At 42.8% G+C, this 26,832-nt stretch overlaps 2 protein-coding genes and 1 long non-coding RNA gene across 3 annotated transcripts in view; 2 read left to right on the top strand and 1 right to left on the bottom strand.

Moving 5' to 3' along the window:
* Positions 1-394: 394 nt before the first annotated feature.
* The window catches only part of LOC118404877 (polycystic kidney disease protein 1-like 2), a 53,247-nt gene continuing 26,809 nt past the window's right edge, over positions 395-26,832 (top strand). The window contains exons 1-6 of the mRNA XM_035804257.1: positions 395-668; positions 3,202-3,291; positions 6,750-6,908; positions 23,861-23,997; positions 24,425-24,818; positions 25,717-25,770. Coding sequence (XP_035660150.1) covers positions 587-668; positions 3,202-3,291; positions 6,750-6,908; positions 23,861-23,997; positions 24,425-24,818; positions 25,717-25,770 — 916 coding nt within the window. The 5' untranslated portion in view covers positions 395-586. The remainder of the gene's footprint in view (positions 669-3,201; positions 3,292-6,749; positions 6,909-23,860; positions 23,998-24,424; positions 24,819-25,716; positions 25,771-26,832) is intronic.
* LOC118404476 lies at positions 9,370-23,861 on the top strand. The gene is made up of 5 exons (XM_035803551.1): positions 9,370-9,620; positions 20,009-20,273; positions 20,955-21,176; positions 21,744-21,886; positions 22,909-23,861. The coding sequence occupies exons 2-5, from the start codon at positions 20,192-20,194 to the stop codon at positions 22,963-22,965; spliced, it is 504 nt and encodes a 167-aa protein (XP_035659444.1). The 5' UTR covers positions 9,370-9,620; positions 20,009-20,191; the 3' UTR covers positions 22,966-23,861.
* Positions 12,703-20,981, bottom strand: LOC118404477. Its single transcript, XR_004829773.1, has 3 exons — positions 20,969-20,981; positions 15,648-15,651; positions 12,703-13,337 (listed from the first exon to the last, which is right to left on the bottom strand). It is a non-coding gene; the product is annotated as an uncharacterized LOC118404477 (long non-coding RNA).

Genomic DNA, 26,832 nt, shown 5'->3' with positions numbered 1-26,832 from the left:
AGAGACCACAACAGAAACCATTGGTTGCAGTTTTGTGGTTGTAATATCCAAGGTCGGTAAACCTACAAAGATGGAATCTACACGGATGTGGATTTTTTCCGCCATTCTGCTTGAAGCACAGAGTACAGTGTGCTTCAGTTCCACGGAGCGGCAGGTGCTGTAGTTGGGACAGCGGCGCGCAGTGGGTAAAATAAACCACATTCCTGCTGAGAAAGTGGCGTGGAGAGTCTGCGATGGCCGCAGCAATACTGAGGTCACATTTCCAAACCGGGGCTCGGCCGGGCAGCTTTCGGGAACAAAAAGAATAATGTAAAAGACAACAAAATACACAAAACGTAAAAGGAAAGTCACGGCATGATTTGTGTATATTTCTATGTTCGTTTCTTGAAACATCCCGACCGGGCCACGGTTTGGAAATGTGACACTAGCATTAGTCATGACGTCATCCAATGCCTTCCTGTCTCCATGTCACTCCGCGAAGCCCCTCCAACACCACAGACTTTGGTGTCATCGGAACGTCGCTGTCTCGTTGTCGCTGCTTCATTGTAGTAACGGAATGTCGGCCTAGCCAAGCCAGCGGACAGAAATGTGTCCTTCCTGCGCACTCTGGTCCAGTCAGTATTCTTGTTTTCTTGTAACCATCGCAGCTGGCTTCATCACTGGAGGCGGTGAGTGTAAAATATGATATTTATACTTTCAAGTCTCAAAACTACAGGCTTTTGTTTTCGTGATCGCTACGCAGAGTTACATAACTCATCTTCACTCTGTATGTTTACATGAATGATCACAATGAACTCGTTTGGCTTTTTATCCGTTAACACAATAGGTGTTCGTTTTGTTCGATTAGTCCAAGCAACCTCCTTGGTCCAAGAAGTCTGCAGACACAGTACTGTGTAATGTAACAGAGATGGCCTGTGCCGTGGTTTAGTCCAAAGGATGACCAATATCGATGCACGGCCAAACTATTGCCCTGACACCACAGGAATCAGCGTCTGGATATATAGCCATTTTCTCCAGCAGTGAAAGTAAAATAAACCGTCACTACTGTTGTTGTGTGGCGTGGCGTAATGGCAGAGTGTTTGGTTCAGAACCAAGTGGTCCCGGGTTGGGATCCTGTCATGTCACAGATCTTGTGCACGACTTTCCTCACTTCATTCAGGTGAAAATGAGTACCTAGCTCTGGTCCGGTTATGGACGTTAAATCAGCCATTGCAGAGCGAGCCGATCGGGAGATGTTCAATATTTTCCAGCATCGTCCAACTTTTTACTTGGGTTTCTTCTGAATAGCCGCTTGAACGCTTTTGTGCTTCTTTAACCAACCCAAAGCGGACCTAGCTGTTGAATACCAGACTGCATTTTCTTTCACTGTAAAAGAAAATTGAAAGAATCCATTACAACATAAGTGTTACAAACATACACAGGTTCAAATCAAGTACATAATGGTTAGTCCATATAAGAGTCAGGATATACCATCATGAAAAAAAATGTCATCAGAAAATAAATATCACTAGATATATGCTTGAGAGCAAATGCAGGATATTTCACCCATATCACGCAACATTGGAGTGTTTCAAATCACCCCTGCGAGAAAATTGAACATTTTAAAAGGAACTCCTCCCCAAAAATGAAGTAATATTTTGAAATGATTTCAGGTCAAAACAGAGCTTGACAAAATATGCCCCGAGCCCATATGGAAGAATGTACTCTTCTACGGGAGCTCCTATGCATAACTAATTGGTTCTTGGAATCGCCAGCTCCTATTTTTCCCAAAGTGAAAAAAAATCATCTCACCTTCCATTCAGAAAATTTTCATCGTGAAATTATATGAAGCCATTTAAGAACTTTCAGTACGATAACTACGTCTAAGTACCGTTATAATCTCATTGTGGTATTTATCATTTCAGTGAACTTTTTTTGTTCAAGTAGCGCATAAGTTTCAATTGTTTTCAAGCAGGTGCAGGTACTGTGTAGTGGGATTGTTTGTTTTCTTCAAGCTGAAAACGTAATCTTCTTCTTGTTTGTATGAGCCATTACCGAAACGGAGACGTCTCGAATTTTTAATAATTTTACCGCCTTGTCGCGTCATTTCTATTTTTGAAAAATCCCAGGACCAACAACTTAACTTGACCACTTTTAAAATGCTTTACTTTGTACACAATCAGCCATCGGGCCTAATCTTGCATTATTTTTAGTGTAACAATTAGATCTTGCTGATATATCCGGCATGCAAATTGGAGAGCCGCGCCGGCAAAGTGTATTCCCCCGAAGTAACAGCTTTCCGCGAGACCCGAAAGATGGGACGTCGACCTTGTTCGAGGGTGTCTTTTCGGCGGTCAGTCCCTGGCACTGAGATCATTGCTTGGGTTGGAACCCTGGCAGTTAAACTTACTTACAATTTGAATGTTCAAAATTTACGTGAAACAGCAACAACAACACTAGAAACACCAACATTTGCTCATTTGCCCAACGGGCGCTTGACTTTGCTCTGGTTGGCTCCAACACCCAGAAAGCTCGAAAAGGAAGGCACTGCAAGAACTTGCTAGGCCTTATGACGAAAAATAGAGCTAAAATGGATTTTGAACAAGTTCAAAGTTTCTCCATCGTCATTACGGTAATTTTGTCTACTAATGACGTTAAAGGTTCATAAATTTTTAGCATGTCCAATAAATCAATTAGAAAATCGTCCTAACACGCTCAATTCAATTATAGGACCATTGCAACATGTGACATTTGTAATTGAGAAAAAGAAGGATATAGATATATATTGTGCAAAATAAAGACCTATTTGCATTTGCATAATTAATGAGAAAATGCTATAATGTTATTGTGGTAACTGACAGGAACTTCATACTTGTGGCATTTGGAAGTGAACATCGTCGAACATTAATTATGTAAATGAGGTCCGCATTTGCATAAATTATCAGAAAATGCGATTAAGCCTTATTTCCTAACATAGATTGTGTACGCCAGTTGTTTGGTGAAGGAGATGATCAACTTATATGATTCATGCAAATGAGTACCTTATTTGCATAATTAATGACAGAATTGATACAGCAGTTGTAAAGGGTAGAATCATTTGGCGAAGGTATGGGGTCGTGGAACTGTAGTTTGCACCATACTTTTGTTAAGTCCATCACAATGTGCCAAGTATAATGTGATACCCCCCTCCCTATCTCAGTCCGCAGCCTCATGTTCCCACAGGTTCCCATGCGGGCCGGGACAGACCCCGTCAGCTGGTACCTGTCGCCCTGGTGGTCGCACTTGTGTCCGTATGTACTGTGCCGACAGCAGGTATGTGTCAAAATACAACACAAGGCTATACACGGATGAAATTTTCAACGACCAAAGGTCTGCAGGATCAATAATGACCAGTCTGTTTCGAACGTAAACTCATGAGAGTTGACCTTATTGACACGTGATATTGCGCATACATGACGTGAGCAACTGGTCAAACGTGCCTTAAAGTTTATGTTATTATATCGCCCATCGTCTCTGTTCAGTGATGGCAAAATAGCACTTATGTCAGGAGAAAATTATAAATCAGGTGAAAATTGTAAAAGAAATGCGATTACCCGTTGAAAGCATGTTTGGAAGTAGATGTTTTGCTTTAGAAAAGCCATGCAAATGTGAAATAATATGACTAGTTGATAGTCTAGTTTCTATTATGAAGCTTACTTTTGTAGAGCGCATAAAAATATGACCAATAAAAATGTAGGTTTAAGAGCGACAATATCTACCTGCCACTCACAATTGTGTAGATCATACTAGACTGAACTCAATACACGGTTAGTAAAAACTATTATTCCTTTAACACAATCGTCACCAACTGTCATTCCTTCTCAGTACGGACAGGATCATTCGAACGTTTTCATCCAAAGTTACATTGACCTTGAGATGTCACGTGTGCACCGAGGGGTAGCTTACTTGCTTTTGATCTTTTGACACAAAATATACATTTTTCATCGGGTAATTTTCCTTGAAAAAGAATCTGTGACATCAAAGAGTAAAACATCTCTGGATGTTAAAGATAACCTTTATCACTTCTCCATACATGTTATATTTCTCTCTAGTCCTGTTGACACAAAATATTGCAATTTGAAGCCGCCGCACGTCGAATTGAGAACGACTCGGTTCTCGGATATATATTCAGGTAAGGAGCTCGAGTCTCTTCGTCATGATTATCTTACCACTAATTACTTTTATGCAGCAGCTGTTGTTCCTTTCTAGGCTTGAAGAGAGTTCTCAATATATAAACTAGTCTAAGCAAAAGAAACCAAAACAAAACGGCCGCTAAGAAAAAGAAATACTAGTTGACTTTGAATAAAATGAAACTTTATCATTTGTGCCCAGAAGTTTGATCAGTGTATATGAACCACACACTGTATCGTTACAATAGGAATTTCTGATAGAAATTTCATCCTCTTTCTTAACCAGCAAGTGGCAGGATCATGAGGATGGCTATCATCTTTTATGTCATACCCGGGCTGGAATAACGTTCGGGCTTCCAAGTTGTACTGCACGGGCTTTCATTGAATGATTCGAGCGCAATTTCCATGCGTCACGACAGGATGGATATCATCATATACCATATGGAGGCAGTGAGATATGTAAGATATATGCCATCAAAATGATTTGTGATTGACTTGTACATAAGAAATGTAAGTGTTGGTGTATCTGTAAGATTTTTCTCAAATCGTGACATCTCGGCTCAATGCACAGGCCTTTCCACACGCGTACCGGGGTGTCTCCCGGGTGGGCTTTGAAAGTAAATGGTTTACGAAGTATTATTGACACGATTAAAAATAAAACTACTTCTGCATCCTCGACTATGAACTGCAGAATAGAAATACAAAATACGTCTATGAAGGTTAGACTCGCAAAAAGAGACGCAAAATGACAGTTACTTACGCTACTGGATTAAAACCATTTCCAGTTGCTTGGGTGACTATTATTTGGCATAGAAATACAAAATAAATCCGGTACGGTTCTGCTTACTAAACAATATAGGATAACAAACTTACAAAACAAGCTGTTGTCGCTAACCCCACATGTGGAAAGGGGTGCAGTTCTAAATCGGTTCATCTTAGAAAAAAATTTAGGGGAAGATGCTGAGTGTAACGCCTCACGTTCTCGGGATGGGCTGATCTAGGCGTTGATAAATAAATAAATCTAGGCGTTATAACCGACAACAACGTGTCAAGTATCAAGGAGCCACATCTGAATGGGAAACTCTTACATGCGGAGTGCCACAAGGAACTAAGTTAGGCCCGCTTGTATTCCTGGCTCTCATCAATGACGCTGTTCCGGTCGAAGAAGGCTCCGCGGAAGGCTGGAAGTACGTAGACGACATGTCTTTGGCTGAGTCCAGACCCAGTACTGTGCCTTCAACGATTCAATGGGACGTTGATGAACTTGTGCAATGGACTGTTACCAATCACATGGAACTTAATCCACCAAAATGTAAAGTAATGGTAATATGTTTCATGAGAAGTCCACCTCCGCCCCCACAATCAGTAGGACCATCAGAGTTGGAAGTAGTTCAGTTTGCAAGAGTTCTAGGCGTAATCATGCAAGCCGATCTCAAGTGGTCTGCTCATGTCAACTGTATAGTCAGTAAGGCCAACCGTAGGCTATACCAGTAGTACGTGTTCTTAACCCTATCCAGACTGGGGGGGGGGGGGGGCTAAAAGTGCCTGCGCCAACTTTGACCTCCTATATCTCCCAAACGGCTTGTGCTAAAACAACCAAACTTGGTGAGTTTTCCTAGAATATTGTTGGCAACAAATTAAAAAAAATTGGGGAAGTTTATGATTTTTTGTCTTGCCATGGCAACGGGTCTCTGAAAGGCAAATTTTACAAAAATCACTAATTTTGGTTTAAACAATGGGATTTTAAGATTTTCTTTCTAAACTAAACTTCTTTTCATATATTTTTAATATCTAACACATCTTAGTTGAACATTCATAATTAAATATTCATAAATTATGCTAATGAGATGACGTAATTGGTCAAAATCCAAGATGGCTGACAATATCATGATTTAAAGTATAACAAGCTTATTTTCATTCAGATTTCATCACTACGTGGTATTTTCTTACAGAAAACATTCATGTGAACGTTTCTAGTCCATTTCCATGAGGTTTTAGCGTTATATGTTGAAAAAATGTATCTTGAAAAATTTAAGGTTGATAATCCAAGATGGCGGATAGCTAAACTACAGATGAAGTCATTCTATGTCGTCATTTTGGCGTCGGTGCGTCGGCTTTTGACAACAGAAGTCTTCTAACACTTAAATATTGATAAGAAACCATTATTGGTAAATTTTTCAGTGAGATATCTAGGTATTATGGGATTCCCCGTTTTAGCCAAAAATATCAATTAATGACGTCATATTTACGTCATTTTACGTCATAATGATATAAAAATGTCAGGAATTATAAAACTCGATGAGCACAACCCCCCCTGCAAATTTGGTGATCGTACAGTAAGCCGTTTTGAGAATACGAAGGGGGGGGGGGGGTCGAATGTGTCATTGTTAAATGAATCTTAATGAAGTTTTTAACAAATGTATTGTGTATCATACACCAATTCAGCCTTGTATGGCTGCAATGTTATGTACATGTATGTGCGCAGGTTTTGGCGCTAATAAACCAGTCATTCATTGCGTTCGACGATCCAACGACCCATAGATGTTAGTGCTACTGTTACGTCACACTAAGAGACATCGCTCACTACACGTGACCTTTCAGGCACCACCAGTGATGACCCCTGTGCTGCATACACCCCGGATGTGTGCGCGAGGGATGACGGGAGCGGGGGCGCGAGGGATGCCGGGAGCGGGTCGGCTGCAGACTGCTGCAGCTCATCCACAGCTCAGCCGACCCTCACCTCAACACCTGCCGCCACCGGTACGATACAGGCACAACTGGATGGATGGATGGATTTTTAATCGATTGATTGATTGATAGATTTGATTATTTATTGATGTATTGGTGTTTGGATGGATGGTGTATGGAAGGATAGATGGAGGGATAGATGGATGGATGGATGGATGGAGTGATGGATGGATAGATGGAGGGATGGAATACATGGATGGATGGAAGGAGGGATGGATGGATGGAGGGATGGATGGATGGATGGATGGAGGGATGGAGGGAGGGATGGATGGATGGAATGAATGGATGGATGGAAGGAGAGATGGATGGATGGAGGGATGGATGGAGGGATGGAGGGATGTAATGAATGGATGGATAGATGGAATGGATGGATTGAAGGAGGGATGGAATGAATGGATGGATGGATGGATGGATGAATGGATGGATGGATGGATGGATGGAGGAGGGAGGGAGGGATGGAGGGATGGAATGATTGGATGGATGGATGGAGGGAGGGAGGGATGAATGGATGGATGGAGGAATGGATAGATGTTTTATCCCGAGGCTCAAAGGGATATTTTTCGGTGCCACTGATTGGTCGGTGGTTTGGGCTTTTCTGTCTTCAAAACGATGCAATAGATAATGAATTGCTCCCCTCTCATATTCGGTAATGTTAAAGTATGAGGTTGTCTGCGAGTAAAATTTGGGTAAATATCTAAAGACGTTATGAATTGAAAGTTTTTCCTCTTTCTACATGTTCTTTCACTTACACTGACCCCGATCACAGTCTCTATGTATCAAGGACCCTTTTCTACCGCACATTCTGTACAGAGCACCTCTTCTCTTGTCTTGTCCTGCTCAACCTTACATCAAGACAGGCCCTGTCTTTCTTGACGCACATTTGCACACTTGCGGCACCAACACGACATGATACGCTTTGCCAAACACCTGCCGGAGCCTAACTTCTGCTTGGAGAGTAATCCCATGATCTGGCGAGAATAGCGCTGAACAAAGACGGACGGTTCCATTGTTGACTATTCTACTGTGGACCTTCCCATTCTGGGTTCAAACATCAGAAGTTAGCAGTTGCCATGTGGCAAGAAGCTACACAACTGAAGTAAGCCAGTAGCACATATTTCAGATTTAGATAGTAATTATGAGAAAGGGAAGATTCATTCGGCGTAACTGCACATGTGACTACTATCTCTCGTTCTTTATAACGCTGGGTCACCTTTAATCCACCAGTATACCTATATTCGGTTTGTTTAAAAGCAGGATATTTTGGGATATCACTTTGACGGATGCTAGTTTCAAACTGCAATATTTTTAAGTGCAACTTGAAACCACCGTCCGTCCACTTGATATTCCTAAATATCATGCCTTTTGTAGACAACGGATATAGGTTACCCAGCGAATAAAGATGAACTTTCGTTACATCAGCAAACATCAGAGAGGAATTTTGTAAATTCATGCGGCCTCGGCTGGGAGTCAGGCGAACTAACATCATGGCTTAGGGATATCCGGGTAAGCCACAGGACTGGGCGGGGAGTCAGGCGTGTCACCACGGCACAGGGCGTGCTCGGTACAACAAACCTGCTGAGAAACAAGTACCTTCTAACCACATCATGTCACAGACGGAGGTTGGACCTGCTCAGGAGGAGGGACACCTTCCCGTCATGCAGGCCGCCACACGCAGGGTAAGTACCCACCTACTCTCTAACAGTGTGACCTGTCATGATGGAACTAAAGTCAGACTTCTTGTAAGACCGTTCCTACTGTGTGTGAGGTCAGCTTAGATTACATGTCTGAATATTTGTTGGTCAATCATATCACTCTCTGGACAAATGTTCATCTTGCAGGAAATAGTTACAGTTCAGAAGGTGAACTAGAACTGCCTAGGGATATTTGCAAATGTTCATATATACGTCTCTCAGCCTACAGGAGAGGATAACCCTGGCTAGGGATAGACGAACCTGGAGGCAACTCTTGATCTTCATGTCTACCTTGCCCCCCCCCCCCCCCCAACGACCTGGAGGTCAAGGGACTAGGTAGGTAGGTAGGTATATATACATAAACCATATATGACCGATATTAAGCAGCGTAACGTTTGATGTGATGGTGAAGGTTCCAAAGATACATTGTTGACTTACTATCGTATATACAGGATATGACAATAGCTACAGGATTATCGAAGTGTACGTAGCCAATATCCTTGTGGTTTCAACAGGGATCCACTAAATTTCAAGGAATGGCTGTGATTTATACATTGTTTAGAAGACAAAGACAAGGATGTGAGTAGGTATTACAATAAAGGTGAGGTAAAGTCAGAAGACAAAAGAAGGTAGAGGCGGGGATTCGGACTCGGCACGCACGGTTTACTGTAAGGAGAGGCTGGTTTCCAAGTGCGCAGGTGTCGCGGTGAGACGGTCATGGTTAACCACGCGGGGCCTTCAACGGCATTCCGCGGGCAGATTTGTGTACATAACGTTACACATGAGAACGGGTCTACAGGGGACACAACACGACTGTCCTCTCACACCAGCAACATTCACACACAGTGTCTGTGTCGGTGAGAGGATCAGTACATTATTGATGGTGTCGAACATGATTACATCGAAACGTCTTCTCTCTTCAGTGGCAGGTGGCTTCAGGTGTGTGTCCGTCTCCACTGCTGCCAACATGTCCAACATGTACCCCCGCCCGACACGGCAAGGGGTAAGCAGGCCTGCCGGCAGTCCTGGCGAGGTAGGATTCCACTTTCCCCTTTCGTCGTGCCTTTGTTGTCCGCATTTTAAGGTAGGTTTCTATAATTCATAATGGCATATTGTACGGAACTTCACCGGGTGAATACATTACACAGTCTACACGGTAAACGATATAAAATGCTTGTTGTTGCACGCGTATCACAAGTTTTGTTGTTTTACATTAGTCGTAGAACGTCGTCCGATTGTTGATGTCGTGGGATTTTCCAGCAGACCGTGATAGAACCAACCACCAACAAGAATCTAAGACAGCAGTTCCCTGACATAACAGCTGAAATCGGTACCCGGATGATAATAATGACGATTCCAAGTATTAATATTGCATCAGATTGTGGTCGTACTTCAATCGACTGGGCCATTTAGTACTGTCAATTTGCATGATAGGCAACCCTTTTATGAATCAGACAATGTCTTAATAATTTCAAATATTCATTTTTATCTTTGCCAGAATGGCTAAGGTTATGTTTTAGGCTTGTGAGTCTGTGTGTCTGTCTGTCTGTCTGTCTGTCTGTGTGTTAACAGTATAACTCAAGAAGCCTTTGATGGATCCCAATAATATTTGGTAGGTGGGTAGGGGTCGGGAAAACGAAGGTCAAGTTCGATAATGGGCCCCCTAGCGGCTTGCTAAGGTACTGCAGCAAAACCTCAATTTTTTTTATCTCATGTTCTGGACCTGCTGTGGTTATGATTTTTGAGTGGTAGATAGCCCTTGGGGCAGAGAGTAAGTGCTTTAAGTTTGGACCCCCTAGCGGCTTGTTTGGAACTGGTCTATTAAGTGTTGGCGATTGCTTAGATAAGAGTATTTTGTGGTGCACATGTTAACCCATCCTCCTAACGCCCGGTCCCCAACGGCCCTGAGTGTGAGGGTGATGTTAACCTAGAGTCCTTCAGTCAGCCATGATAAGATATTGTACACATGCTTGATCAGGGTGCGGTTTGATCTCAATACAAGTCCTTCTGCTTATTCTGCGCATGCATTACTTGTAGCGGTGATGTCCTTTTGTGAAGTAGTCCAATAGTCCAATTTCCAGGCGCTGCTTGTGATAACATATACACCGGTGATGAACTCTGGGAGTCACGTTATTAAAACTTGACACGGATCTTAATTGACACAACAGAAACACAAGAACGTTTGTAAGGTCTCTTGTAGCTAGAGTCACACAAAGGAACGAGAGGCAACAATTGCGAGCAAATACTAGACAATATAGCGCAAACTTGCCTAACATGCATTGGCATAATACCAGTCATAAGCCTTATACCGGTCGATTAAAAATAGTGGAACTTAAAGAGATCTACACATGCAACAATAGTTATTTCTGAGGTGTGCACACTTCAGACATCTAGGTGTCCAATACATAATTTACAAAGCATCGATAACAATGCATTCGAAGACAACAAGGCCAAAAGTTTTCAGGTTATTTTCGGGGCAGGCGAGCTCGTCGTGGGACAAACACACTGTCACGTTCATCGCCAGATTTGTAGATAATAATCACATGTGCTCACGGCACAAGACGAGCATGATTCAACAGCAATCTTGAATTTCTTTTGGTGACCTACAACTCGTGTAAAAGTGTGAGGAACCGTTGCATTATCGCCCGGATCTACGGCTGAATGGGTCAAATTGAACGTACGCCGCCATTTTCCCGCCATTTTCAATGCTACGGCCAGCAGTAAAGTTTTACGTCATAGCGGTTGTGACGGACCAAAATTAAATGAAAATTCTTGTCAGTATACGCCCATTTTCTCATAACTTTTTGTATGCTCATGAAGATTTTGTTTTGTGCAACTACTAACAGGAAAGAAAGGAACAACAGAGGATGAATAAAGGTACATAGCGGCAGTTAATTGTGCCGTGTTTCGTTCGACCGGTATAGTGCACCCCCTTCCAACCACGCGTCCGTTCTCCGTGCAATTCCGCGGTGTGTTCCAATTACGATATTATGTTTTTAGCAGGACCAGAGAGACAAAATAATTTACACAGAAGAAGTGGCAAAGGTAAGCTGTAACAGCAACATGTAACTGGAGGAAATGATGCGTTGATCATTTGCCAAATTAGCATTGCTTGAGAAATTGCAGTAAACCGACCGGTATTATGCCAATGGATGTTATATGCCCACGATGATGATGATGATGATAACGTTTCTGGCTTAGGGAAAAGAGATCCTGCGACAGTTATCGCTATGGGCCGTTTGTGTCGGAGGGTTGAGTGAGGTTTGAAGTTAGTGGCGATGTTGAAGTTTTGGAAGATCCGTCTGAGTTTTTTCGAAACTCCTTGGACGTAGGGGATGGTAATGTTGGCTTTCTTTCTGTCGGTCAATGGTTTGCACTTGGCTGTTTTCTTTGAGTGGTCCGAGGGTTTGAGGGCTTTGTTGAAGGTCCAGTTTTGGTAGCCACATTTGGTCAATGCACTTCGAGGTGTTTGCGTTCCTCTGTTTTGGCTTTGTCAGAGGAAACAATACTGTCTGCCCGGTGATACAGGTTGTTTTTATCACTGCCAGTTTGTGTTCCAAAGGGTGGTGAGAGTCAAAGGCCAGATATTGGTCAGTGTGCGTCGGTTTCCTGTACACTTCGAACTGAAGGCTGCCGTCCTTCTCTATGATAGTTTTGGTATCTGGGAAGGGGAGCATGTTGTCAGGACTTCACTCCTGTGTGAACTTGATGTTCTTATCTACTTGGTTGGTGTGGTCAAAGAAGTCATCAGCTCTGTTTTAGCCTGCAATAAGTGTCATCTACATAGCGGAACCAGTTGAGTGGGGGAGTGTCCTTGAAAGTACTGATAGCCTTCTCTTCAAACTTCTCCATGTAGAGGTTTACAACAATGGGCGACACTGGAGATCCCATAGCACAGCCATGTAGTTGTTGGTAGAACTGTCCTTTGAAGGTGAAATAGGTACACCCTAGGCAAAGGTCTAGCAGTTTGCACAGTTGGTCTGGACATAGCTTGGTTCCGACTTTATACAGACAACACTTTCATAGTCGTGCGACTGTTGTTGTCGACAACCTTGTCGGCGACGATATTTTTAGGCTGTCCAAAGAGGATCAAAATAGTCGTGCGAGGGTTTTTATGGAATCGTCGTGCGACCACCTCGGACCCAGTCGCGCGACCCTTCAGCGGGGGGTCCGCGACTATTCCTCACATGTCTAAAGAAAAATCGTCGCCGGCGACGGGACTGGATCATATGCTAATGTAAGAAAGGGGTCGATGTTGTGGCCCCAGGTTTTTTAGAATGCTGCACGAGGGACTATTAAACTACAGGACACACGCAAGACACAGGCATGCCATTGACACGCACGGGAGCTGTGAATTGGGACCCTCTCTCTGCTCTCTCTCTGACTCAAGCCTCTGTCCAACTGTCTCCAACTCAACAACTCACTGCTCTTTATTTCAGAATCCCAGACACATATGCAGACAGTTTCACAGTAGGGAATTGGGCCTAACACTTCTATGTAACGTATCACCTACATGGCTTCTCTTTGATGTACAGGTAGATTAAAGCAACATGATTTATCTATTACTTGGTACAAACTTGCGAACTTGGTCATCAAAGGAACTTGCATTTACATTAAGATTAGCTGTTGCATTGACAGACTCCATGCCTCACACTTATGAGGGCCTGTTTTATCCTAATACACATCAAAGGTTACAAAACATATTTAAAAACAAAACTATTACAATCTAAGTATTTCTGCCCCACTTACACTAATAAGCCTGCAGCATGTTTTTTTCTATTTGAAAGGGCATTTTTCTCCGTAAATGTACATGCAGTCAGTAATGGAAACATATTTTTGTCATCAGAAACTGCCTGTTCCAGCGCAATGCCCCGCCACCAGTGGCTACATCCTTCATGATACTAGTAGTAATCTGTAATACCACCGGCGGCCACGAACGCCGGGTTTAATTCCAGATTTTACCGTCTCTGTGTCATTCTTTGTTGGGGACAATATTTGTTTGCAAGCAAAAGAATAGTAATCTGCTGCATGACGAAAATGAAGAATTCTCCCGCCATTTTTAATTTGCAAGCAAGAGGTCACTGTGGGTCACGCACGCACGCACCGCAGTGGAATCCTGCGCAGCGGGTGTCCCGCAATACTCTGAACGCATGTCTATAGCTAAAGACAACCGTTGTCCACAACGAATAGTTAATAACAGTCGCACGACTATATTCCATCTTCTTCAATCCGGAGATCCTTGATTTTGTCAACAAAGTCTGCACTATTCTGAACATGATGTTGAGACTTCCCCTCTAAAGGTCCCATGATCTTAGCTAGAAATTTTGCCATCTCGTACGTGACAGAACCTATGCTGGACTTTGGGAAGGCCATAGAAGGTTGGGGGTTGTTCCGAAGTGGGGTAGAGTTTTAGATAGATGGCACGGTCAATTGTTTCCTTGTCTTGCAATTCCTTGAGAGTCGTGATAATTTTCCCTTTAAACTGGGTGGTGGGGTCATTTTTCAAAGGCGCGTAGGTGTTTTTGTCCCCTAATAGATCTTCTATCTTTCTGTCATACTGTTCCCTGTCTTAGACTACTGTGCATCTCCCCTTGTCTGCCGGCAGAATCACTATGTCTTGATTGGTGGCCAAATCTTTAAGAGCAGTTTGTTCTTCCCGAGTGATGTTACTGGTAGGGGTTTTTGAAACTTTCAAAGTGGTAGCGCGTAAAGCTTCAGCCTGTCTCTGTGGCAAACAGGCCCGTGGACAATGTCGATGCTGGGGATCTTGTTAGGGGTTACTGCAAAATTTAGGCCTTTAGACAGCAGGGATTTCTCTGGTTCTGTAAGAGTATGGCCACTGAGATTCCTGACCCACCTGACCTCGTCTGTTCTAGTCTGATTGGGGGTTTTAGAACTGTTTGATCTCCAATTAGGGTCCCTATCTGCACGACTGTTCCCTTCCTTTTTTAGTAGACGTTCAAATTTGTCCTTCTGTCTGGCTTTCCCCTTCTCGTGTTGGGCTTGTTGTCCGCGTGTTACAAAAACTTATAAAAAGACAATATACAATGTATTTCCCTCCCACACCTGTGCTTACACCTGTGGTCAACCGCTATATTTCCAGCCGATACTGGTGGTATGGAGTGGACTAGAGTGATTCTATCATAGTGATTTTAAGGTACGGCCTTAACTACCTACACACTACAGTTTGTAATAGCTTTGTAATAACTTTCTTTGATATGTTTACCTGTTTTAAGACTTGAAAAATATAATAATCGTAAAATACAATATTAAATTGGATTTTGTGGACTATACGATGAATTCCTTTGTGATATTCTTTTCAGTGTGATATACATCTTCGTGGTCGGGAATCCGTTTCTCGGCGTTATTGAATGTCTGAATCACTGGGATCTTGCATCAGCCCGAGCACAACCTTTCTATTCCTGTTGCAGCCGGTTTACTCTGGTTGCCAGGTAAGGTGGGGTCACACCTGCATATATATTTAAGTCCGTATGAGGCGCGCATGGGAGTATTTGCCTCCACCAGGCCCCACAGGCCGTTGGAAAAATAATAGAAATTGGACAAACGTAAACAGGTAACATGTCAGACGAGTTAGCTGGGCCGCTCACCCTACTTCTCGGTCAGCTAACTCATCTGGCATGTTATGTATCTATATTTGTCCAATTTGTTCTATTTTTCCCGCGACCTGTGGAGCCTGGTAGAGACTAAGAGCGTTATACGCACCTCAAACGGACTTGAATATATTCGCATGTGTGACCCCACCTTAAAGCAGAATCAAGGCCGATAAACGCATCCGATAAAGAAGTCTACGATTAAGACGTCGGTCTCCGATGTCAGCTGATCAGTGTGTGTTCCCTCAAACAACTCAGTCAACTGGAGTACGTGCACTATTGAGTTAGAACTAGATTTTGATGTCTAGAAGGCTACATAAATCGTTGATATGAAAACATTTCTGTTTCATATTCGTTAACTTTATTTTATTTGGGACGAGAAAAATTGAGACTATTGGCAGGATCACAATTCCCATTTAGTGTAATGTATTTATAAAAACATAGGAGACTACACTTCTCAGTGCTCCTCTGAACAAGTTTTACTCGTTCGTGTGACTGGCCGTGAATAAAAGATGGACTGCAGAAAATGTCAGTAACCGTTTATTGTTTACCGTAAACAAAGTGTAAGGTGTCCAAGTTGCCGTCATAGTCTGACGTTCTTCCAGAGTTAGATGTCCATAAAGGTAAATAGAAAACACAGAATTCACACTGGTTTCTGACACAAGCCGCTACCATGCTCCACAGGGCGTGCAGGCTGGCCCACCCAACCTCGCTCCGACCATTGTTGGACATGGAGTCGTCTTACGTGACGACATCCTGTAGGAATTCTGCTTTGTCCGAAGGAAGATCCCTGTGACAGTCGCCGGGCGGCTTGTGGCAGCGACACGCCTGCGTGCTTGTGTGTACGCTCCCTATGTCACGCCACAGGTACTTGGTGCTTTGAAAAGTAAACAATCTAAAAACACATGAGACGTTCACTTAAAGTATTTCACAATTTTCACACTTCAATGAATGAAGCTATTCGGTTCACTCCCCGGGCCATGTAGAGTCGATTCCATATTACAGAGAGGGTGTTTCTTGCCTTTTGTTCCAACATTTTGGAATTCTTTGTAACAATCTAACTGTGATAAGTAACTGTTTAGAACTATTCATAATATCTATGTGACGTTCTAAATATTTCTATAGTATTCAAACATGTTAGAAACATTTCTAACATCAAATACATTATTTCTGTTAGTTTCTAAACTGTTCCAACATAGATGCATCATTTGTGATCACATGTTCGAACATGGAAACAATATGATGAAACTGGGTCAGTGGGCTGGGAAGAGGGCAATTCACACATCCCTGCCAAGTGCAGGAAATTATGTCTGTCTGCCACCTTCTCACAAAAGACTCACCAGTGTATACTAGAGAAAATCTAAAAATATAAGAGCCAAACAAAGGACCAAGCTTAACAGCTTTGTTTATGGGGTCAATAAAAGTTTTTATGGAGGGAAAAAATGACACAAAATGTTGGAACATGTTGGAACAGTAACAAAAACACATAGTTGTTTGAAAATTGTTCTAAATAAAGAGATAATTATATCATTACTTTCCCAAATGTTCCAACAAATATAAAAAGGTTCAAACATGTTTAAACTTTCCTTTTGAAATGTTTGAACAATTTCGAACTTAAGTGACTGAAATGTTCTTTTACTCAAAATAGTTCAAACTTATTAAAAATATTATTTCAAAACCATCTCGGTGACTTGGAATTGACTCTATTGATGGCAGTTTCTGGCCCGTTCAGCAGCTCGGACGTTCCTTCAACACAAAATAGTCTTCGGTGCGGTCCGCTCCGCTGCCGTCTTGTTTCCCAACTGGATAATTCAACCAGTTATAAATAATAACTTCATTGCACAACATATGTTCAAGGTACAAACTATGGCATCTACATAACTTTATTTTTGTTCTTGATCTTATGACGACTTTTCCTTGAACTGGTTTCCATCAGTTTTGTCTGTCGAAGAAAGTGAAGTGATATTTTGAGAACCCTATTAATTATGCAAATTGGACCCGCTTCTCATCCTGACTTGAAAAAAATCGATCACGCCACATAGTAGAACAGTGTTGAACTGCAGTTGGGGCCTGATTGAAGCTGTAAATGTTGTGCAAGCATCAGTATTACTGTGCAACCCTAGAAATTCAACATTTGCAATCTAATACAGAATATTTCATTACACATCATTTTCCCGTTCAAAGATGGGCTGTTCCAAATTAACCCTGTGGAAAGAATGTGCCATTCTAAAATTACTTAGACGGGCAATCCTGACATCAATCTAATAGCCCAGTCACATTGCGTCAGTCTGCGAGGTCTAAATGGCATTTTCGGCAGCAGTACAATACGTACAGTGTTTGCTCGGTTAGCGCAATCTTTGGGATCGTCGGCGATTTTAGGGATCAACCGATACTTGCTATCAACCGAAACCTGAGCTTTGAGGTGTAGGGATCATCGACCGCAAATTGGATGGCGTAGGCCCGTCAGTCGGGAGAGTCTCGTCAAAATCTTTTCATCAATGGGGTGTACTCCCAAAATGATGCCAAGGCATTTCTGGTAGTTGTTTTTCATATCATTACACGCCCCACGAGTGGCATGGGAGGTCAGGTAACCTAGCCAGCACGCCGCCTGGTCCTATTAATACAGATTTGCAGAATTCTGTACAGACCCCTGATAAATATCATCCCTAATATTATCCCTACTTGATCAATTTCTACTATTTTCAGTTCAAAAGGTCTGATAGATATCAGACGGCAGGCAGATTTGCGCAGGTATTTCACATGATGCCAGGGTGATCAGTACGATATATGCAGTCTAGCTCCTAGAATCGGACATAAAACTCGAAGATGCCCCAAAAGGAAACAGGATGTACAGCACTGCATCTTAGTCTGATGCAACAAATGCTCAACAATCAATTTGAAATAGACAAAATAGATCCAAACAACACACATTTACTCCATAGACAGCTGTTCCGTTTGTATATACTGTTATATATTGTTTATATACTATTAGAAATACCAATAGGAACTCTGAATCCTTTATCACCATGACCGTCAGTCCAATAGAGCTAAGGGTTCCCCGTCACTATGGAAACCAGTCATCACAGCTTCCAACACTATGAATAAAGACAGTCCCTTGTCTTACAATATTTGGTCCATATTTGGCATATTGGTACTGTTAGCACATATGCATAATTCAGCAGAATGAAGATGCCGTGTGCCTGGCTTTTATTGAAATAGCCTTTATTGCACATTCATGCCCCATCGGGCTAAGTACAGGCGTATAGATACAAAAGGTTGTAACACAGTTAACATGGTTTCTAAGACTAATATAAAGCATGGGTTCTTAAAATAATTTAATACATATGTTCGTCTTCTTATTGTTTCTTAGTCATGCTTAAAATCTAGCTTGAGGTGTGTTTGTATAATGTCGTTTGATCAAAATTAATAAGAACAAGAGTTCGGAAACCTCATATCTCCATGAAATAGTCTGATTATGTAAATGAGTAACACATGTACATACTCTATGCTTGGTTATGTACACATTTAGATAACTTACCCTGGTCACAATGTTGATTGTGAAATTATTTAACATTTAGAAGAATTACAGCACTTAACATAAATTATGCAAATTAGGGATATATTTGCATACTTCATATCTGACAATGTCCCACCGGCCACAAACTACATATATGACAGGTATTTGAGTCTTACAATGGCAAAAACTACAAAGATAGATTTCATTCATTAATTATGCAAATTAAGTGCCAGTTTGCATAATTTGCACTTGATTATGTGCATCTCTATCTAAGCTACCTACACACCAAATATCATCTAAATTCGTCGTTCCCTTGTCCAGTTATCCTCCTAAGAAGATTTTGAGAAAAATGCCCCTGCAGTTCCAGAGTAACCTGCTAGGGGGCCCAAACATACACGACATATTGTTTTGTTACATCATCAGCTATCTGTCACCAAAAAATCAAGGCCATAGCACACCAGAAATTCTGCTGCAGTACCAAGATCACATACCAGGGGGCCCAAAATTGACCCTGACCTTTGTCTTTTCAACACCTACTTACATTCTAAATATCATGGCAATCCATCAAGAGGTTCTTGAGTTATGTTGACCACAAATATCCGGAAACACAAACACACAGACACACAGAGAGACACACAGACACACACACAGACACACAGACAGACACACCCAAAACTATATCTCCATTTTTCATGGAGATAATAACGTCTCCCATCCTTTTCCAGGCACATAAGCTACATAGATTTCTATGGTCGTTCAAAATCTGGTGACAGACAAAGTATCACGAAATGCACCCTGTGTTAAGCTATTAAATCACAAGTAAGCAAACTAACATACGAACAAAGCTACAAACGCTGCTGAAATGACCTTGTTGGCATAGCAAGTAAGGCAGCCAATATTGGTAGGTTGTGATACGTGTATTCAGAAGGTATTAAGATGTTTAGAATTCCTTATGTTAACAAAGCATATCTTCACTAGTTTAAATGGTACACATACGGTAAATCACTGATGAACTAAGTTGTGTTCCACTTCGGCCCAACGCTACAACCATATTGTTACAGCAAAATGCGAATTTGATAGCAATTTTTGTGTGGTAACTGGAAAAGGCAACTTTATGAATGTTGCTAATCATTATGACAATGCATTGATAAATCGACCGAGTGAGTGTGATCTATCAACCTATCTTGCGTTTTCTCTTGCCCCCAGTAAGATGTGAGGACATCGAGGTGGATGAATGCCAAAAGTACATCCCGTACCAAACAACTTCCTTCCCCAATTTATTTTTCCACATAGACCAACCAAGTGTTGCCCAAGCTATCACCAACCTAACCTACGGACGCCCCAACCTTACCTGGTACTCCAGCCTGCCCTGTCACCGCGACCTGCCGACTTTTGTTTGCGCGACACTTCTACCCAAGTGTGACCGGGAAGAAGGAAACGTCCGGGTACTTCCGTGTCGGGAGTTGTGCCGTCCCGATGAGCGAGCTGGGGATGTCTTGGTTTGACGAGTGGAACTGCACGTACTTTCCTGAGTCTCATGAAAGACTGTGCCTCAGAGGTATGTTCGACACCTTTTCAATTCGATTCATTGCTCCTGTAACAATAGTCCAGGAGAAGATACCTGAAAATGTGGTTTCGTAGCCCACCCGTACTTATTTAGTTCACTACCATAGAATGATGGCGTGATGTCAACCGATCATTTTAAGGTATGTTGTTCTATGGTCCAGGTGGGACATCATGGTTCTTGGGCTCTTTATTCAAATTTATGCAAATTAGGCAATTATGCCCAAAATTAGAGATGAAGCATCATAGCTTGAGTAATACTTGCGCAAATAACGTCATAGTGAAAGTCATATTCGCCTAATTTGCATAAATTTGGTTGGAATCAGTGGTCGCGGCGTGGATCGAAGTCAAAATTTACCCCTAACCAGTCACATTTCACTGCTAACGTGTAGTTACGGTTACCATTCGTTTCACAACCCGTTCTAGACTAACCAACCACTCAAACACTCCCGCAAGGTAACATTTGGCAACATTGGACAGATGAAGCCGACCAATAGCCAACTTCGCAGACCAACCGCCAACCTTGCTCCCAACTGACTCCCGACCATGGTCTGCCTGTTAGTGACAGTGAGGGGCTTTACTTTGTTTGCCAAATAGCGAATTGATATGGAGTGGGTACAAGATTTTAAGCTGTATCGTTTATTTGAAAGCAGCCATTGCCCCCGTCTATTTGCAGATATCTGTGAAGACGACAATACAACTGGATCGCACAGTTACCCGTGTATTCTGGTACAACAGGCCGGCTGTCGTCCTTCCATCGGGTCGTCCTTGGTTGGTGACGTCATGACAGGGAACTCCAGCCGCTGGTCTGTGGCGGAGCTGAGCTCGTACTTCAGTAGAGTGAAGGACATGGCGGATAGAGGGGACAGCATGAGCGCTTATGCGTGCTACCAGGAGGGTTAGTGACATCATCTCTATATAACTTCATGTTAAATGGTTAATGTCCACCCTGAGTAGGTCCTGTCAATTCCTGTGACCACCAGACAAACTACCGGGTGAGTATTAGAGGTACCGACTAGACCTTTTGTGAAGATTTACACCGTAAAAAGGACGGGGCAGTAACGTTACCATCACGTATGTCACATTGATATCTTATCCAAATTTCTAGCTAAAAGACACATACTCACCTAGCTAGAAAGTATACACGTATAATCAACGTTTGTCATAATGAACGTCACCTTATATTCTGAAACCGGAAGAGCAACATTCGAATATTTTCTTTAGTTCTTTGCCTCACAGATATGCAGGTCTAAATGAACATGGCAAGTTTTCCTCATGTCTCATTCCAAAGAATCATTGCCTCATGTTAGTAGCATCATAATGCAAGAGAAGTACATTGAGTTTGAATTATACATAATACAGTTGAATTGATATATAAGGATGATTTTCTAGTACATTGCGATGATCCCTGTGTAATTGCCTTCATGACAACGAAACGCCCAAAGGAGTTGACCTCCCGTTGCAGGGTGTGACGATGATATGGTTGGTTCTACATCTCTTCCTCCTCACGTTACCTGCCGGTGGCTAACCTGTCTTCATACCACACCACCAGAGAGTTCTGCCGCTCGCAGGGAGGCTACCTGGCATCCATCAACACTGCCACCGAGGGTACATTCCTTCTGTCCCTTCTGAACAGGCAGAATATTACAACAAAGTGGTATGTCTGCCTCCACTACAATGGTGTGGGGAATCTAAATCGAACTTTATGGTAAACTGGCGATTTCCTCCAGGGCGTCGTGAGTACCTTGCTTCAGATGTAAGATGGACTAAAAGTAGCAAGTAACCGGTTGGTGTTCCAGGAGACAGACTGTGTGGAGCATTGTGTCTTGTGAGGAGTTAGGGGGTAGTGTTTGTGAGGAGTTAGGGGGTAGTGTTTGTGAGGAGTTAGGGGGTAGTGTTTGTGAGGAGTTAGGGGGTAGTGTTTGTGAGGAGTTAGGGGGTAGTGTTTGTGAGGAGTTAGGGGGTTGTGTTTGTGAGGAGTTAGGGGGTAGTGTTTGTGAGGAGTTAGGGGGTAGTGTTTGTGAGGAGTTAGGGGGTAGTGTTTGTGAGGAGTTAGGGGGTAGTGTTTGTGAGGAGTTAGGGGGTAGTGTTTGTGAGGAGTTAGGGGGTAGTGTTTGTGAGGAGTTAGGGGGTAGTGTTTGTGAGGAGTTAGGGGGTAGTGTTTGTGAGGAGTTAGGGGGTAGTGTTTGTGAGGAGTTAGGGGGTAGTGTTTGTGAGGAGTTATGACATCATTGAGCTCCTGCCCTGCCCCCGGCCGCTGCTGCGCTGTCCAGAGGACGGCAGATGTCTGACGAGGCTGCGCGTGTGTGATGGTGTCTCTGACTGCGAGACGATAAGAGATGAATCTAATTGCAGTTGAGTAAAATTTATTTACTACAAAGACCAAGAGGTCCAGAAGTAACAACTAATGGTTAAGGTAAGGTTATGACGAGGATTGTTTTTAACATGAATATGAAATGCAGACCCGAAGTTATCTATTATCTATATTATCTAGTTTATGGGTTTAAGCAGTTGTAAAATTATTATTCAGCTCGTTACCAAACACAATTTTGATCAATTTCAAGAGAAAATCTGTTAACCCCGTCCCTCACTTGTGGCGTGTTGATCTTCCAACGTTCCTTTGTTTCTAGGTGTCTGCCAACAGGCGGGCTTTGGGAACTGCCGCGGCTTTCTGGACTACAATATGACTTCATTTCCAAACGCGTTTGGCCATCGCAGTATCGCCGAAGTCTTCAGGAACACATCAAGTGAAATCTTTACAAAAGCCTTGAATGCCTCCCTTCACGAGGCTGTACTTAAATTTGTTCCACTATTTTCCCTGAGTGTCGGAAAGGAGGAACGCGTGTTTTCCATGTCGGGAGCTCTGTGTCGAAGTATTAAAGGTCACCCGAAATGTAAATTTTAGGTTTGTCATGGCCGGAGGTTTGGGACTGTTCTTTGTTCCCACATTTCGGACAATGTCAAACATGCTTTAGAGGTAAGTCAGCTATTTTATGGGCTGATTCTTATTTTCAACACACCATATGGTGCTTATCAACGCAATCTATTGAAATGATACTTCACCCTTTGTTTGAATTTTCAATGATCGCTTACAGTTTGTGATTTAAATATTGATTTATTGTGTTTATATAGAGGCTATGCCTCTTTCGTGCTGATGTTGTTTGAAGTTCAGCGATGATTGGTGTCTAACGAAGGTGTTTTCTCTCCTTGTTTAAGGATTTACATACAGATTAACAGTAACACACCTATCACGAACATTCCTGTCCGGTAACAGGTGGAATTTCTCTGTCTTTCGTACCTCCACGTGTCCACTATGCTGTTTGTTATGGGTGTGTGTGTGTGTGTGTGTGTGTGTGTGTGTGTGTGTGTGTGTGTGTGTGTGTGTGTGTGTTTGTGTGTGTATGTGTGTGTGTGTGTGTGTTATAGAATGGTTGAGCATGCAAGATGTGAGTGGTATAATGTCGCGATAAGTTTTAAGAGAGATGAAAGTGATTACTGCTATATGGTCTTATTCTTGAAGTCTCAATAAAATTCTCCTCCCAAACCGGGTACTGATGACCTATTGTCTTACCGCCCCTCTAGGCTACGATGCGGGCTGCTCATCGCCTAGTTTAGTGATTGTAGGCGCCGCCCCACAGTTCCAGTGTACGGACATGTACAGACGGGACCGACTACAGCTGTCCTCCAGACTCACGCTCAACTGTTCACAGAACGTCAAGGTCAATTTGGTTGTGTCTTATCGACGATGAATAATTTCAGGGCCAGCTGCTTATTTCCTATTTGTAGAATGCGGGTTTTTATGACTGGAGCATACTGGTATTATGTGCAAGGCTTCATGGCACGTCGGATGTTATATAGCAAAACATACCTCACTTTTTCCTTAGGGCAACAAAGAAGGTTGAAAAGTTGGCAACACGAGGGTGCTAACAATTAAAAAAAAAGCTGCCAAAACCTTGTTCGTCTGCGTTACTTGAAATGTGTATGGAGCGTATACTTATATTTCTTAATCATAAGGAGATAAGACAAGAGTAGCGCGCGTCAAAAAACAGAAAAGCAAGCAAATACTGAATGCTATATCCGATAATTTAAGCAACGACGAGTGTTTTCTGTATTCTGTTAAACTATGAAAACGCATTTACCCTTCAGGTGCGGTATAATTGGACTCTGGAGTACCTGGTGTTGGCGTCTGGCTCATCCTACGCTGCCACCGTGCCGGCAGACATCCCGCTGGACCTGTACGACTTGGTGGTGTCTGCTACTGTCCTGGAGTACGGGATTCTAGGCCTCAAACTTATCGCCTCTGTCTGTGGAGATTCTGCTGACCAGTGCAACAGTACTAGTCTCAGTTTCATCGCTGACACCGAAGCCCTCGGCTGCTTCATGATAGTTCCGTCCGCCTTGGTAGCCCAGTTGGCAGGCGGGAGTTCTCGGTCTGTCCCCAGCGGAAGTGACGTAGTACTGGACGCGTCCCAGTCACATGATCCCGACGGAAACGTGACCGGCCAGGAGCTGACATACAACTGGGGCTGTGAGCTATCTCGCCTGGTCCTTTATTTTGTACTCGTAGTGGCAGTAGTAGTGGCAGTAGTAGTAGTAGTAGTAGTAGTAGTAGTAGTAGTAGTAGTAGTAGTAGTAGTAGTAGTAGTAGTAGTAGTAGTAGTAGTAGTAGTAGTAGTAGTAGTAACGTAGTGCTTAGGTTGACTGTTTATAAGAATAGAGAAAGAAGGAATGAACATATGAATGAAGATGATTGAAGATCCAGACATAGACTGGGAAAATCTGTCGGCAAATTCTAATGCCCAATATGGTATTCTTTCTAAACATATTTTGGAGTCAGTAAATACTTTTGGTCTAGACCAGGTAGTCGAACAACCACTTATAGATGATAATAATATACTACACATATTTCTGAAAAATGATCCGTCATTGATCGATAACTGCTCCACGTTATTTGGGATTGGCGGCCCTGTCAAAACAGCTGATGTAAAACCGACTAAATCCAAACAGAAACCTCGTACTACTAACCTGTGGAGTAAAGCAGATTTAAAGTCAAACTCAGAGAATATCATAACACAGTTGCAGAAACACTGCAGATGAACAATTTAAACAGTGAGTGACAAACACGGCCCAACTAAAACTCCATCTGTACATCTTCGTCCCTAAGAAGTTTTGGTCTCGTATGTAACATCTAAGAAACGAGGGAATTGGTACTCGTATATCCAGTCTTAGTAAACTTATATACTAAGTAACAGTAAACTTGAGACCGAGGACAAAAATATGTTAAATTCCCAATTCACTTCAGTTCATAGGATTTTTCATCAATCAGTGACTGTATTAAAGGTCACTGATTGAGGTACACGTACCTCCAAATTTTCGATGGCTATCAGTCCATCTTGATCACGGAGTGACCTAGTTCTCGCGAGAGTTGGGAGAACTAGGTCAAGACTTGCTTGGATCTTCCGCCCCTCACCCCGCCTCCTTGCGGAGTAGAGGTAAGTAGCACTTGTGCAGCTCCCAGCCATCATTGCGGATTAGTTTCGCACCTTCCAACTGGATGTGAACCGCTTCTTTGACCTTTCTGTGGGCTTTTCGTGATTCTTGATCGATAATCTCCACGTTGTCTAAGATAGGCTTGGTGTTAACGATGTGGCGCGACTGGAGCAGATGTTGGCTCAATGCGGATTTGCAGTCCTTGTTGTCAATGGATTTTTGGTGTTCCGCGATCCGTTCACCTAGTGATCTTTCTGTCTCGCCTACGTACACATCCCAACACTGTTCACACGCTATTTTGTAAACCACACCACACTTTTCACTAGGTAACAGTGGGTCTTTCGGTCGGACAAGGGCATTGCGTAAGGTTTATCCTGGTTTCGAGAATAGGCTCACGTTGTGTTTGGCAAAGGCACGTTTGAGTCTCTCAGTTACTCCTTTCATGTACGGGAGTACAGCGTAACTTACGGGGCTTTGTTCCTTATCCCTTGTGTGGCTGTCCTTGTGGTCTTGTTTCTTGGAAGTATTGTCCCCCTTCTTGAGGGCCCATTCCGGGTAGCCACAGTGCCAGAGTGCAACCCTCACCTTTTCCTTCTCTGCTTCTCTCAAGGAGTGGTCTTCAATAACGGTGTTTGCTCTGTGCATGAGAGTCCTCACTATACCAAGCTTCTGTTGTACCGGGTGATTGGACGACCATTGCAAATAGTGGTCAGTGTGTGTCTCTTTGCGGAACACGTCGGTGATGATGGAGTTGTCTGGTTTCCTGATCATCATCATGTCCAGCATGGGGAGGCGGCAGTCTTTTTCCCTCTCGATTGTGAATTTGCAGGGCAGGTAACAAACGTTACCGGTAACGTTTATTACGACAGTAAACTTAACGCTTTTTCTTCAAAATGATTAACATTATTGGCTACATCATTTAGGCATAAGTTGACGTTCCTAGGTTCAATTAAAAAGTGGGACGCAGTTTTACACCAGGTCAGACAGAAAGCGTAGAAAGCATCAAACAATGGTAACGTTTGTTACAGACATTTCTGTACAACATTTTGTAAGCAAGGTGGGAT

Source organism: Branchiostoma floridae, chromosome 17 (assembly GCF_000003815.2).
Source record: "Branchiostoma floridae strain S238N-H82 chromosome 17, Bfl_VNyyK, whole genome shotgun sequence".
In the NCBI taxonomy this organism is placed as follows: domain Eukaryota; kingdom Metazoa; phylum Chordata; class Leptocardii; order Amphioxiformes; family Branchiostomatidae; genus Branchiostoma; species Branchiostoma floridae.
The sequence above is the reverse complement of the archived record's forward strand: the minus strand, read 5'-3'. Positions and strand labels throughout refer to the sequence as shown.

Bases quoted from the DNA above. Each gene is read 5' to 3' on its own strand.
- LOC118404476 (XM_035803551.1), top strand. From the start codon at position 20,192: ATGAGCGAGCTGGGGATGTCTTGGTTTGACGAGTGGAACTGCACGTAC. The intron at 20,274-20,954 runs GTATGTTCGACA...GTCTATTTGCAG, and splicing joins TGAAAGACTGTGCCTCAGAG to ATATCTGTGAAGACGACAAT. The intron at 21,177-21,743 runs GTTAGTGACATC...CTCCCGTTGCAG, and splicing joins TTATGCGTGCTACCAGGAGG to GGTGTGACGATGATATGGTT.